Here is a 15,379-nt window from a genome sequence, read left to right as displayed (position 1 = left end):
GCTCCACAGGGGACAGTTCTGTCTCCATTCCTCTTCACCCTGTATACCTCAGACTTCAGGTACAACTCAGAGTCCTGTCATCTTCAGAAGTTCTCTGATGACTCTGCAGTTGTAGGATGTATTAAGGGTGGAGATGTCACGGAGTACCGTGGAGTGGTGGACAGTTTTGTGGACTGGTGTGGACTCAACCATCTGCAACTTAACATCAACAAAACAAAGGAGCTGGTGATGGACTTCAGGAAATCTGGGAGTCCTGTCATCCCTCTCTCTATACAGGGGGAGGAGGTGGAGGTCGTGTCAGAGTACAAATACCTGGGAGTGTACTTGGACAACAAACTGGACTGGACCAAAAACTCATCAGCATTGTACAGAAAGGCTCAGAGCCGGATGTACTTCCTGAGGAGACTCAGGTCCTTCAATGTCTGCAGCACCATGCTGCGGATGTTTTATGAGTCTGTAGTGGCCAGTGTCATCTTTTATGCTGTGGTCTGCTGGGGCAGCAACATGAAGGTGGCAGACACTAACAGACTAAACAAACTGATTAGGAGGGCTGGCTCTGTTCTGGGGGTGGAGCTGGACCCTCTACATGTTGTTGCTGAAAGGAGGATGCTATCCAAACTCCTCTCAATCTTGGACAATCCCTCCCACCCACTGCACAGTGTGTTGGTTGGACAGAGGAGCACGTTCAGCCAAAGATTTATTAACATTAAATGTTCCACAGAGCGCCACAGGAGATCTTTTCTACCTGTGGCAATCAATCTGTACAATTCCTCCCCCCTCTGTAAGGTGTGGGGGAAGTGATACTGTCATAACCTTGCTGTGCATATATTGACCCAATTTCATTTATCTATTTACATATTCTGTATATATATTGAGTTTTTCGGTATTGATGTTTTTGTGTATTTATGTTTGTGTATTTATGTTGGTGTTGGATCTTTCCTGGTTGTGGTTCCTTTTCTTTCTGTCTGTTTTGAGAACAATGGTAATGAGGCAAAACAATTTCCCTCTGGGATCAATAAAGTTTTTTGAATCTTGAATCTTGAATAAGAAAACTGAATACTACAGAAGGTAGGAGGAATAGACTATCAATAAAAAACTGAATACTACAGAAGGTAGGAGGAATAGACTATCAATAAGAAAACTAAATACTACAGAAGGTAGGAGGAATAGACTATCAATAAGAAAACTGAATACTACAGAAGGTAGGAGGAATAGACTATCAATAAGAAAACTAAACGCTCACTACAGAAGGTAGGAGGAATAGACTATCAATAAGAAAACTAAACGCTCACTTCTAATTGCAGGAGGAAAAGACAAACTAAGAAAGAAGACCTAACTGACTAACTAAAGACAAGACTATACCAACTCAAACCTATAACAAACCACAAGACTAACTAACGCGGTGGAAAAAGAGCTAGAGGTCGAGGAAACGAACCAACAGGGAAGAACAGGATAGACAGGGAGACACACTAACAACAAACAACAGACATGAGGGTGGTTATAAACAGGAGTAAAGGGATGATGATGATGAGCAGGTGTGTTGACCTGTGCCAGCTGAGGAATGGGAAACCAACAGGGACCAGAGACAGACTGAGGTGGAACTGAGTGGTGGAACGCCTCTGCTGGCCGGGAGGAGAACTGCAGGGACACATACAGACATGAGATAGAAGAACACAAAGATATAGGAGCAAAAATAACAGGCTTAACCAAGAGAAAGAAGAAAAAACCCAACTTCTGACAGTTCTTGCTCAAAAGCCCTCCAATGGGGCCGATTTTAAACAATTCTACAAAGAACAGTGGCTTGAACTTTCACTATAATGATGTGAAAGGATCATTGCCATTCACAAATGCTTGATTGCAGTTGTTGCCACCATGGGTGTCACAACCAGTTATTGAGTGTATGGGGCAACTAATTTTTCACCAGGCAGGTTTGGAAAGTTTTTTCCCTTACTCTGGTGGTATTATATAAATACAATATAAATAATAACATGGATCTAACCTGAGCTGAAAAAAGGCCCAGCAGAGACTGGACTTCCTAAGGGTACTTAGGAAGAACAACATCTCCCAGAGACTGCTGGTGTCCTTTTATCGATGCTCTATTGAGAGCATCCTCACGTACTGAGTTTGTGTGTGTTTCAGCAGATGCATAGTGGCTCAGAGGAAAGCTCTCCAGAGATTCTGCACAGAGGATCAACAGTTGCCCTCTCCTCCCTCTATAAGAACTTCACAGTTCCTGCTGCCTCAAAAAAGCCCAGAACATTCTCAGGGACACTACACACCCTGGACACTCTCTCTTTGACACTCTCAATCAAAACTAGGACTGACAGACTCAAGAAAAGTTTTTATCCCGTAGCAAGAACCACATTAAACACTGTAAAGAACGGACTATAGAGGGTAACTGTGACAGAATGCTTACTTGTGTGGGTGTAGGCAGTGTCCGGAGCGCCAATGTGGGGTTATTTTGTTTACTTGATGTTTTGTTTTTTATTATGTTTCCAATTATTTATTCTGTTTTTATTTTTTTTTTTTATTTTATATATGGCACAGACTGGTAGGCACCTTAATCTCGTTGTACAATGTTGCAATGATAATAAAGTTTATGTTTATCTTGTTTGATTATCTTTATAATTTAAGTGCAATAGATAAACACAGTACTTCATAGAAGGAGGGATTCATCATGATGGTATGCTTTAATTTAATCTATTATAAATGAAAATTTGTTGTGGACATGTATTCCGTGGTACTAACACCTATTTATGGAATAATTAATAAAGGAATTATTAAAAACTAAATAAAAAAATATATTAACTAACACACAATGATAAGAACACATGGTAAATAGGTCTTAACTTTGTGTGCAGCAGGGTGCTATGTGTACACCTAACAGCTAATACCAACCCTAAATCCTTTTCAACATGCAGAGCCAGGTTGTTGTGGATGCGATGAATGAAGGACCAACACAATGCAGTGCAAACATGCACTTTTGTTAATGCTAAGCATTTGTCGTTTCCGTTATGACGAACAATTCATCACAAAACAAATCACAAACTGCAAAAACTAAGACCAAGACACGTAGTGGTTCCATGGTGTTTAATTTCAAAAAAGGGCTGCAGTACAATGGTTCTGATTCACCGAACAACAACTTCCTCTTGTATTTGCACAAAAGCTGATAATAATAACACATGAATCACTCTGACAAGTGCTGCTAACAAATGTTCTATCTGTGCTACACTGCCTACATTTCTGTTGCATTAACGTAATTGCACAGTTTACATTAAATTAACCCATTAGGTGTTATCGAATGCACTATAAAAATCCAAATTCATGAAAGAAAGAAAGAAGTGTTCTCCAAATGAACAGACCTGGACTATAAATTGAATTTAGCTTGAACACGTCGGTGTTTGGCTTTGTTGTTTTTGTTCTGTTGTGCGGTACTCGATATACTCACCGTCATGTCTCATTTCACAGTGCGGTGAGAGCGGGGATAGTAATTGCGTATGCGTAATGGCCATAGCAATGACCCTTCTGGGGTTTTGACGTGACAGACGTGCCGTACCGGTAAGCTTTTGGAGCGAACCTCTTCTCTTTATTAATCCCGCCCTCTCTCACCCGCTGGCCAATAGCAGGAGGACATACTGACTGACTTCTTTTGCCGCTAAAACCGAATTCGCTCGTCAAGCAGAGTTTATGTGTGGATGCAAAGATCAAGCAAATAAGTGAGTTTACTTTCATTTAGCAATCACTGACTTTAACATGAACTGTGTTGCATGGAGGCGTCGTACTGGTCAGTGTGTGATAACCTTGACTGAGTTTAGTTTTAACGTTTCAGCGTTAAGGTCATTATCTTCTGTTTACCTTGTGCTAACCGTAACTAATTAACTGCTTCGCAGGATCAATCTTGAGCTATAGATAAAGGTAGAAACGTTCGATGTAGTTAGGCTAAGTGCTATCTGTTACAATTCGACAATCGCAAGTCAATAAAATAAATAATGTTTTATGTTGTATATCCGCCGTATTCCTCAAACTATTCTTTAACTAACGTAACTTGAAATTTCCACTTTAAATTGTTTGGCGTTACGCTAGCTAACCTAGTTAACGTTAGCCCAATTGTGTTTTTGTGCATAAATATATCTTGAATAACCGGACTAATTATATATCTTTATTCAAACGGGGGTTGCATGTGGGAGCTTTCTCATCATTAAATGTAGTAACGTCAACAGCTAGCTAGTTGTTCTACAGTGATGTTAGTAGAGATGACGTGAGACCTCTGAGAGACGAGCACAGCTGTGCAGTGTTGACGCAGAGATCACATGACGTCATGCAAATGAATAGTTTAAATCGCTCCTCTATACACTTATTAAGACTAACTGTTAACAACACAACTGATACATGTACTTTAGCTTTTTTGTTTACTTGTTCCACAGATTGTGTTCATGTATGTGAGAAATGGCAAACCTAGGTTCTTTATGAGTATGTAACAGATGGACTAAATCTGGAAAAAAGAAAACAACATAAATTGAGAAACAATTGAATTTATCCCCAAGTAAAATCACATTATTGACAAAGCCAATCAAGTAGGTAAAATAATAAAATTAGAAGTGGCTGCTAATTCACATATCATTGTTGTAGTTTTGCAAGGAGGCTTTAGTTGTTTGGCCCCAGTCTTTTAAATTGAATATGCCAGAACTTTGCTTGTTGAAGTCTTTCACAAGTCAATTTTAATTTAGTGCACTATAATAAGAATAATTCAGCTCTTAAATATAGCTCCTCATCTAGTCTTTTTATATGAAGCAGTTTTAGGAGTGCTCTGAGCAATGTTCTTTCAGTTATGTTCTTACCAATGAGCTTTGTTAGTAGTGGATATACCTTTTTGTCATTCAATGTGGCAGCTTTTTGAGTATTTTCTTGATTATTTCACAGCTTTGAAATCAGTGCTGCTCAGTTCTGCAGTTGAAAATGGGAATCTCTGGACTGCTACAGTTTATCAAAGATGCAGCTGAGCCCATCAATGTGAAAAAATACAAAGGTCAAACAGTGGCTGTGGACACGTACTGTTGGCTGCACAAAGGAGCATTTTCATGTGCTGAGAAGCTCGCTAAAGGAGAACCAACTGATCAGTAAGCATTTTTAATATTTCAGATTAATGACAAAGAAAAGGTTTTCATCAACATGTAAGTATTTACCTTGTAATGTGGGTTGACTATCCACATCTGACATGAATATTTTAAATCGCCCAATCCTAGGTATGTGTGGTACTGCATGAAATTTGTGGACATGCTGTTGACCTTCGGTGTCAAACCAATATTGGTGTTTGATGGACAGAATCTACCTTCCAAAAAAGATGTGGAAATGGCTCGCAGAGAGTGAGTATTTACTTCAATTGTGTGTGGATGCAGGCAACAGACCGAATCCAAGGCTATTTGCTTACAGGAGTGGGCCAAAGCATTAGAACCACGTCTTGATACAATGCATTTCAGTACGACTGCACCACCCACTATGCCCTTAATATAACTATGTAGTAGAATGATCACCTTTTCTGATAGTTTGAACTCAGAAATTAGAACCTTATGAAAGTAGAATTCATGGCATAGCTGCAGTTTTGGATTCCATTAGACTATACAGGTGAACCTTTATGGCAAGTACGTGTATATTTGTGTATGAAAGGTGAGGCAGCTACTGAGTGACAGTAGCTGCCTCACCTTTCATGGTTCCCTGTATGACAAGAGAGAAATTCTGTATTGCTGTCCAGTACAGGAGTTAATAACTATTACACATGAAAGAGGCTTTGGCTGCTACCCACGACACGGTCCTCTGTGATCAAAGATGGAACACTCAAACACACACAATGAACAGCAGCATTAGTTTATTCACACAACAAAGCATGGCAGCACTGTACAAACACCAGGTAAGGAATTCCAGTGTTTTGCCGACAAAAAGTCAGGTATTTGCACTGTAATTAGTGTCATACAGTGTCATCCCACGTTTTACATAATACTGTTGATGCAAGAAGAAACAACTGAACAGTTGAGAGTGAGCCACAAGTGTTTCATTATTAATTATCTTTCTTTTATGTACATTTTAGGCGCAGACAATCCAATCTACAAAAAGGTCGACAGCTGTTACGAGAAGGCAAATTGTCTGAAGCCAGAGATTGCTTCACCCGTTGTGTTAACATCACACCAGCCATGGCCCATAATCTTATTAAAGTAAGGACTTCTATGAATGGGTTACCTTATTTAATGACACATGTTTATTTTTCTTGTTCTGGTGGATGTGATACTACTTATTATTTGAAAATAATGCTATGTGTTACATAGCAATTATTGCCATATATTGTTAACTCACTAGCCATAGCAGTTGGACATTAGCTTTCTAAAGGATTGAAGCTGAGAGAACAAAGATAGAATTGTTCCTGGGTTTCCACAGGGCTGATAAGGAGGTTTAATATGTTATAGGGATATAGCTTGAGCTTGTCCAAATGTAAAATTACTCATACATTTAAATTTCTGTTCATTTGTGTTCTCTTGAACCAGGTTGCAAGGGGGAAGGGCGTAGACTGTGTGGTGGCTCCATATGAAGCTGATGCTCAGTTGGCTTACCTCACTAAGTCTGGTTTGGCCCACGCTGTGATCACTGAAGACTCTGACCTTCTGGCATTTGGCTGCAAAAAGGTGTCAAGTACTAGACCAAGTGTTTTTTTGATATGACAGTGCTTATTTAGCGAACTACATTTTATCTAAAAGTATTTGAATGACAAGGCCAATATACAGTGGCAAGAAAAGTATTTGAACCTTTTGGAATTTCATGGTTTTCTGCATTAATCTGTCATAAAATAAAATGATCTGTTTCTCATCTAAGTCAAGAGTATTAACAAATATAATGTGCCTAAAATAATAACACAAAAAAATCTTTGGTCTTTCATTTCTTTATTGAGAACAACAACAAAAAGAAAAACTCAGTGCTGGTGAAAAAAGTATGTGAACCTTTGGAATAATGACCTCAAAAAGGCTAATTGGAATGAGGTTATTGCATTAAATCAATAAAGACATGAAAGATCAGAAGTTCTTTTGTTATTATTTTAGGCACATTATATTTGTTAATATTCTTGACTTAGATGAAGAGCTGATTGCATTTTATGACAAATTAATGCAGAAAACCATAAAACTCTAAAGGTTTCACATACTTTTTCTTGCTACTGTATTTGTTTTTGCTGTACATCTAAAACATTTGGGTTTAAGGGACATCAAATTTGTTGACTTCTCTCATCTCTACCTGTAGACAACCTGCAGGATAACAAAACAGTAGGAGAGGCACGAAGGACTAGGGCTGTCCCACTTCATAGATGATGGGCTTGAATAGTTGGGTTCATGAGTCCGCTTTGGTCTTTGCTTTTGTATTTGTTAGACAAAGGAAAACATCAGTTGCCCAGCTTGTGAATCATCTTTATCTTTCACAATAATGTAGGTGATCCTAAAAATGGACAAGCAGGGCAACGGTCTGGAGATAGACCAAAGTAACCTGGGCCGCTGTCGCTCCCTGGGGAACGTCTTTACAGAGGAGAAGTTTCGCTACATGTGCATCCTGTCTGGCTGCGACTATCTGCCCTCTCTACAAGGCATCGGCCTGGGCAAGGCCTGTAAACTGCTGAAGCTGGCTAAAGACCCGGATATCCTTAAGGTGAGCATTTGGCAAGGTAACTAGTAATTCAACTTGGGATTCAAAAGGTGCTTCACTATGTAAAGATTAATTAATATGGTAACTTAGACTGCATACATAACTGACTTCTGAGAACCATCAGATTAAAACTCAGACAAATATCTCACCAATCAGCACATTAAAAATGGTAAGTTAACATGAAATTCTTCAAATCTCTTGTAAATAAAAAGTATTCATAAGCACAAAAATACACAGTTGAATGCTGAATTCAGTACATTCAGGCACAATTTACATAGTCTGGCATGACCACAGGTTTAAAGTGGCTCAATTTGGCTTTCTTTAGCTCAATATTGCACTGTCACTAATAAGTACATTTGCTAAATCTATAGCTGTCAAATGTAAAAGTTTATTTCGAGCCTTTAATAATTTTAACACGTGATTAGTAATAAAGCATTTTCTGATGTCACCAAAATAGGCTTGTAAGCGTACTTTACTACTTATAAAACTGAACTGAAGTGTTATGCAACATAAGGTTTGTTATCTTAGAAAACTTGAGTCATAGTTAAGGTGCCAAATGAATATGTTGCTAATATCTCTACTGTCAGGTGATCAGAAAGATGGGCCAGTACCTAAAGATGAATCTAGTTGTACCTGAGCAGTACGTCGAGGGATTCGTCAGAGCCAATAACACCTTTCTATACCAGCTGGTCTTTGATCCTGTCAGAAGGAAAGTTGTCCCCCTGACACCTTACCCAGAGCACATCGACCCAGCTACCCTCACCTATGCTGGATTGTATCCTCCTGTTCTCAGTCACAGCTAGTTGTTTCACTGTTGTAGCTACACTCTAACTTACTTACTCTTTTTGTTATTTTTAATGTAAAACTAGCCAATAGTAAGTTGTATTATCCAGTTTTTGATCCTTCATGATGCTGAATCCAGGAATGTAGGTGATGACAAAGGCTTACAGATGGCTTTAGGAAACCTCAACATCAACACAATGGAGAGGATAGATGACTTCAGCCCAGACAGACCCATTCAACAGGTATCAGATCAAAATCAGTTAATGGAGCCCTATTGATTAAAATGATATGTTGCATTTCACTTAGAACAACTTTGAATTTTTTTTTTTTTTAGCTATCTAAACCCCGTAGTCGCAGCTGGAATGACTCACCAGCCTCCCTTGGACCCAGTATCTGGTGTGGAAGCTTCAAGCCAGCCTTTACTGCCACATCTGTTTCTGCTGCTTCTCCACACAGGCCTCTGTCCACCAGGGGGAAGGAGAGAGTCATCAGCCTGGATGGTCTGAGGCTGTCCTGCAGAGAGCTGCAGGTGAAGAGACCAAGAGAAGGTCAGCTATTTTAGATTGATTCATTTCCTACAAATACATGCTATGATACCTTCTCAGCCACAATAGTGGCTTGAACCAGATCCACAGCAGAAAATATTCTATAATGCTACCCATTTATACTTCTATCAGGAAATATATCTTATAGTAGCAGTTCATGTTTTGTGTTTTTGTAAACGATTGAAATATATATTTAAAAAAAATTGTATTTGCATTTGTAACTTTAACGTATTTTTAATACCTAATGCAAAACATAATGATCAAATACCCTTACTAAAAGCATAAACTTAAGAAGAAGAAGAATGGAAATAATAGGCAAAAATAAAGGACTGATGTATAGTTTAATATGAAAAAAAAAAAAACAATTTACAGTTTTACACTTGCTTTTTTTCCTCACATAGAGTCCAGTATATCAGACCAGGATGTGCTGCAGCAGTACTCCACGTCCAGTCATAAGCGTTCCAGGTCAGAACAGCTGGCAGAAAAGCTCAACATAAGCAATGCGCCCCGGCCTCGCAATTGCTTTGCCACCCTGTTTCAGAGGAGAAACCAGGAAGCTGAGGAGGACGGGCAGGCCACATGTAGCAGGTGACATCAGAGATTCAATTCAAGTCTTATAGACTAAAAGACATACATTTACATCAGGACATGCACAATATGAAGACAGTTTAACTGCAATACCCAATCATAAAGAACACTGAACAATGTGATTGTGGATCAGTTTGACCTGCTTTGTTGCAATTGAAAGTGACAACAGGTGCAATGGAGAGCAACAGAAAGACAACCCCTCCCAAAAAGAGCATGATTTGACATGCGATAACAAATGTTTTCTCTATATCCTTCCCAGCTGATTCTTCTCAACTTTGTGTTTTGCTACTGTCCTTGTCACTATTAGTAGCATGAAGCAGTAGCCTAATCAGGCTGCATAGCTAGTCCAGTTTCTCCAAGATGGTACATTCATACATGCAGTTTGCTGTGTCTCCGAGCATAGTGTCAGGAGCATGAAGGAGATACCAAGAGACCAGCTGTTACACCAGGAGAGCTGAACAGGGCTGTAGAGGTGAAACAACCCAGCACCAGCATTGGCATCTGCTCCTTAGTAAAAGGAGGAACAGGAGGAGCACAGCACTGTGCTGCTCAATTGGCATATGCCATAGAACACCAGCATTCACTTCTATTAGCACCTTGTCCTCACAGATGAGAACAAATTCATGAGCATTTATAACAGGTGTGAAATGTTTTGCTGCCTCTAACATCATAAAGCATGACTGATTTGATGGTTAGTGATGGTCCGGGGAGGCACATACTTGATGGGCTTCACAGACCTCCATGACATAGCCAACATTATCCTGACTGTACCGGGATGCAATTGTCAGATCTTACACTGGGCCCTGGGTGCCTCGTGGTGCAGGGCAGGGTGTGGGTGTAGGGAGTTGCTGAATGACGAAGGCACTGATGCCATTGAATGCTCTTCACCTTCCTGTGACCTAAATACAATTAATCAGCTATGGGACATTATGTATCATTGCATCCAACAATACTAAGTGCCTGCTGGATGAGTGTGTCATTAAAAATGTCTGTGATTTGATTTGAGCCCTCAATGGGTTGATGATTTGGTTTACACTGATTATTGCTGTCATGTTGTACTGAACTAATTATACAATGTACATTTTCAACTGGAATAACTCGTTTATCAAGATGTAATATGATTTAACTGATCCCTTAATTTTATTTCAGCAGTCTACTTGAAAATCTGTCAAAATGGCAAATATAGCAAACTCACTTTGTTTGTGATAGTGAGATAACTCGCATAATAATCCCATGTCAGTACATTTAGCATTGATATGTAGTCAGGATGTGGTTAGTCAGGGTATGGTACTCACGTACCTTAAAACCACCCTGTGCCTTTTTTGTTGGACATGTTGTGCTATTGCAGAACAAGGTTATATTACACACAGGACAGATCACAAAAGTTTGCAATAAAATAATGAATTCAGTGGGAAATTGTCTGTAACTAAAGAACAGTTAATCTACACATAAACTGAAAGTAACAACCACAGTTTGTGGTTAAGGGGTTAGGCATATTACTGTTTCCTGATGACTTAAGATTCTCAGGTTTGAGACCTAAACTAACTGCAGCCGAAGAGGTAGCATAAAACCACTGGATGCATGAGTTTACTGTTGTTTGTCAAGAGCAGTATGTTACTCTTCATAATCACATCAGATGATGTGGAGTGATGATGATGTGGGTAGAATTTTGGAATTTGGTGTCAAAGTGATTTGCAAATCGTATTTTCTTATTTATTTTTTTTAACATTTTACACAGCATTCCAACTTTTTTTGGAAACGGGGTTGTACATTGGCAAACTAGCAAGTCAGCTGAATGTCTGGGGCAAAACAAAGTACTCACCTGTTCAGGAGGAACTGAGAACTCAGAAATATTATTGAGCCCTCATTTGCTCATTTGGACACTTAACATTAGGGAAATACTGCCGAATATCTCGCACTGTGCAGTGCTTTAGAATTGTTGACAGAACCTTTAAACCAAGGGTTTGAATTATTGAATCAAATCTTGATCTGGCTGTTTTTGTTCCCACATGTAGGTTCTTCAGTAGTTCCAGTTCATCGGTCAGCCACAGCACTCAGGAGTCTGCGCCGAAGGATTTACCTCACAGTGCGGAACCCACAGCTGTGAGTTCCCCTCAAGGACAATTATTCCCCGGTTCTGAGACTAGTGACTGTGATGGTCCTGATGTTCCATCTGTGGACACCCCCAGCCCCCCACCGTCGCCTAACACCATATCTCATTTCACTTGGTCGGGCAGCTGCTCCAGTGAACAAACAAAAACGCATGGGTCCACTTCAGGCCTGTCCGTCCTGGAGCAGTTTCAGTATAAAAACAGTTTTGCCCACAGACCCTCTGGAAAAACATCACCCCTGCGTACATCCTCTTCTAAGGGAAACCTAGAGGACAAAGACAACCTCCCAGACTCCCCGCCTTCCCAGGACAGTGCCTACATCTCCCAGTCTCAGTCTTCACTTCACCTCACTTCGGTTGACGAAGAGGAAGTCCCCACCTACAGTTTCCCCTCCTCCTACCAGGAGGATGCAGCATTGGTACGTTCATAAAAATCCTTTCTATCTTTATAAATATTTATAGATCCTGTGGTTGGATCAGTCTTCACACATACATTCTCATATATCTGTGTATCATGAGTGGGAGTGCAAAAAGCTACTTTGATAGCATAGCCTTGTGTTCTCACATGTGCCTTTTATGTGCTTTTTCAGGAAATTGATACAAGCAAAGAGTCAGAGCCAGAAGAGAGTCCCCCACACTTAACAAGACCAGAAAAGAAACCTGGGAGTCTGACATCAAAGGTGGGTTTGTGCCCAAGTTAGATCCAACATTTTGAACCAGAGTTTCTTTTTAGTTTTTAAACACTAAATATTTATATGTCTGGAATATGTTAGCTTCCCTCATATACTGTAGCTACAAATCCCTAACAAAAGGCCAAGTAGAGGGTCAATTTAATGTCATTCATGTGCTCATTGTGATAAATGAAACTACACATAAATGTGCATGTATATTTACATCCTTTATGTAGCAGCATGTGAGTGACTGTATTGTGTAATTTTGTGTAAAGAAGAATAAAAAAGAGAGTATGAGATTATATCAATGGTGGGTGGACACTTTTACAACAGTGATAGCTGCACCCAAGCACCATTCTTTAGAAATATATCATGAATATACCTACATATAAATATATCTCAAATTGATAAGTGCCAGTGATCTTTCCTGCGGTCTTCTCTTCTTGGCCGGGGTCTGATCTGCGGCAAACTCTTGTGTTGTGATGAGGTGTTTAGGGTTAGGTAATCTGTAATGTGTGTGTGTGTGTGTGTGTGTGTGTGTGTGTGTGTGTGTGTGTGTGTGTGTGTGTGTGTGTGTGTGTGTGTGTGTGTGTGTGTGTGTGTGTGTGTGTGTGTGTGTGTGTGTGTGTGTGTGTGTGTGTACCTTGGAGCTCCTGACTAAGTTCACATTAATTCCATGGATGGAGAGAGGGATGTGATCAGCCTGGTTCCTTCTGAAGTCAACAGGGATCTGCTTCACTGACATGCTGTTGCTTTTGCACCAGGCCTGCATTTGGTTTCCTTCCTTTTCGTAAACCCATTCACTGTCATCACTGATGAGGCCCGTCACCACCGTGTTATCTGCAAACTTAGTCATGGTGTAGTTTATTTATTATACTCACCTGGACTTAGGCAGTTTATCCCATTCTTCAGACACTTCATCAGAATGGATTGAAGTGCCTGTGACCTGCCATCTTTAGGTCTCCAAACAAATATTCAGTGGTGTTTAAGTCTGGGTTTGTTCACTCAAGAACAGTCAATGACTTGTGCTGAAACCAATCCAGTGTTGGATGTTTGCTTCAGGTCAATGTGCTGAAACTGTCCTGTCCCTGTGTCACACATCATGCAGTGTGGAGCAGGTTTGAGGGTTAGGGTTAGTATGAGAAGGCTCGTGAACTTTCTACAACACACACTTCTGCTAGAAAAATGAATGAAGACAAAGATATTTTGTTCTGTGTCTTAATCTAGACCCTATGTGTTTTTGTTTTCCTCCCCGCTTTAGGTTTCAGGTCTGTCAAAGCTGAAGTCAAGCAGCCAGGGTCAACCACGAAAGGTGCGAATGTTAGGCCCAGCCAGGGCCAGTGGACTTAGAAAGAAGTCTGTCGGTTCTGGGAAGAAAATCTCCCCCCCCAATAACGAGAACAACCCCGGTGTCCAGGCCACCATCAGCAGTCTCTGGAAGAACTTCAGCTTCAAAAAGTAAAAGTGAAACATTCCTGATATTTCATAAAAGTCTTTCACATTCTGAATGAGAAGTCTTGATAAGACCAAGCAGACTATCATGAAATGCCCATGTTGCATCTGCATATCTCAGTTTATTCTACTTCGTTGACTCACTGCATAATCTATGAAGTTCTGGTTTTTGGAATGTGGTCAACATGGTCGGAGTCTGTGGCTCAAACAGCCACCACTGAGCTGACTAATGAGTATTAGTTGAAACCCGAAGCATAGTGATAACAGTGACAGTTTAAATGCAGCTTCTCACTCAGGCACTGTTGGTTCACTAACTAAACTAATGTTGGGGGCTCATGAGCAGGTTTAAAACAGAATCTCCATCTTACGTTCCAGCTGAATGCCCTGTAAAGGGGTCCTGGACATACACTAATAAATCACCATCCTCTCCTTTTTCAGTCGCTATATTTGACTTTTAATTGGTCTCGACTAATTTGACTGTAGTGCTATATGAAATAACCCTTTTGGATGGAGATCCTGGAGTGTGATGATTCCCAGATGTAGCCCGGGGCAAGGATGATCATCCAGTAGGAAAAACTACATGGTGCTTTCTGGATAGTAACTCTAAAGACTGTCCTACTTAGTTAATTATGTACCGGTTGGCCTTGGAAATACTTGATCTCTACAGTAGGTAACTAAATTGTCAAACCATACATTCAACATACCATTCAACTCATTTAGAGAGATTTGATTGGTCATTAGAAAGCGATAAAGTGACACTTATTACCCTCCTACTTTATAAACAGCTGGACTATTAAAAGCCTTAATAGCCAGACTTTGTTCTATTTAGTAACTTATAACTGATCATTAATATAAATACAAGTGATCTGTAAAGACACTTAATAAATGTGTCTCACTACTATCATTTGATCTTTTCTTCTTTGATGTGAGCAACATTTGCTCACATCAATTGTGATTGTCACATAAATGTTACTGATCAGTCGATATTGTCTTCCATCTCGAATCCATGTAGAGATGGAACGTTATGATTATCCGTCAGCTCTAAAACCATGCTTTCTTCCTTTTCAGAGATACTCAAAAGATGGCTTCCTGTAAGAAAGGAGAACCCATGTCCCCAGTCAAAGACAACCTGCTGGACAGCTCGCCACAGACAGACCTGAACTTAAGCACCAGCTTCTGATGAATGTTTCACACAGCGCTGTCTGCTCTGTATGGAAGTGAAGCTTTTAAACATACTGTGTATGTCAATGATTTCTTACAAACTCTTTCTTAATGTATGCTTTTAAATAAAATCTGATCCCGGTGTGTTCTGCGTTTGGTCGAGATTTGGTTCCCTAACAAAACACAAACGTGGTGAAGTATGTTTTTCATAGCAGTCAAAGAATGTGTCACCTGTTAAAATGCACATACTTGAGTGTGTAGTAAAAACGCTCGGCCTGCCAGCCAAGGAATGTGGCGATAAGAGAGCAGACTGTGTCGTCAGAAACACTGTGAGGATCCTCACGTGTGTTTATTGAACAAGTAAAACATTTTCACAACACATTTAAATCCAAAAT

At 40.0% G+C, this 15,379-nt stretch overlaps 1 protein-coding gene across 1 annotated transcript; it reads left to right on the top strand.

Moving 5' to 3' along the window:
* Positions 1-3,638: 3,638 nt before the first annotated feature.
* exo1 (exonuclease 1) lies at positions 3,639-15,120 on the top strand. Its single transcript, XM_026353974.1, has 14 exons — positions 3,639-3,716; positions 4,921-5,117; positions 5,244-5,363; positions 6,083-6,206; positions 6,534-6,671; positions 7,465-7,677; positions 8,262-8,449; positions 8,597-8,699; positions 8,792-9,005; positions 9,404-9,590; positions 11,606-12,119; positions 12,291-12,380; positions 13,633-13,829; positions 14,892-15,120. The coding sequence occupies exons 2-14, from the start codon at positions 4,957-4,959 to the stop codon at positions 15,001-15,003; spliced, it is 2,361 nt and encodes a 786-aa protein (XP_026209759.1). The 5' UTR covers positions 3,639-3,716; positions 4,921-4,956; the 3' UTR covers positions 15,004-15,120.
* Positions 15,121-15,379: the final 259 nt, after the last annotated feature.

Source organism: Anabas testudineus, chromosome 15, assembly GCF_900324465.2.
Source record: "Anabas testudineus chromosome 15, fAnaTes1.2, whole genome shotgun sequence".
In the NCBI taxonomy this organism is placed as follows: domain Eukaryota; kingdom Metazoa; phylum Chordata; class Actinopteri; order Anabantiformes; family Anabantidae; genus Anabas; species Anabas testudineus.
This window is presented reverse-complemented; position numbering and strand designations above follow the sequence as displayed.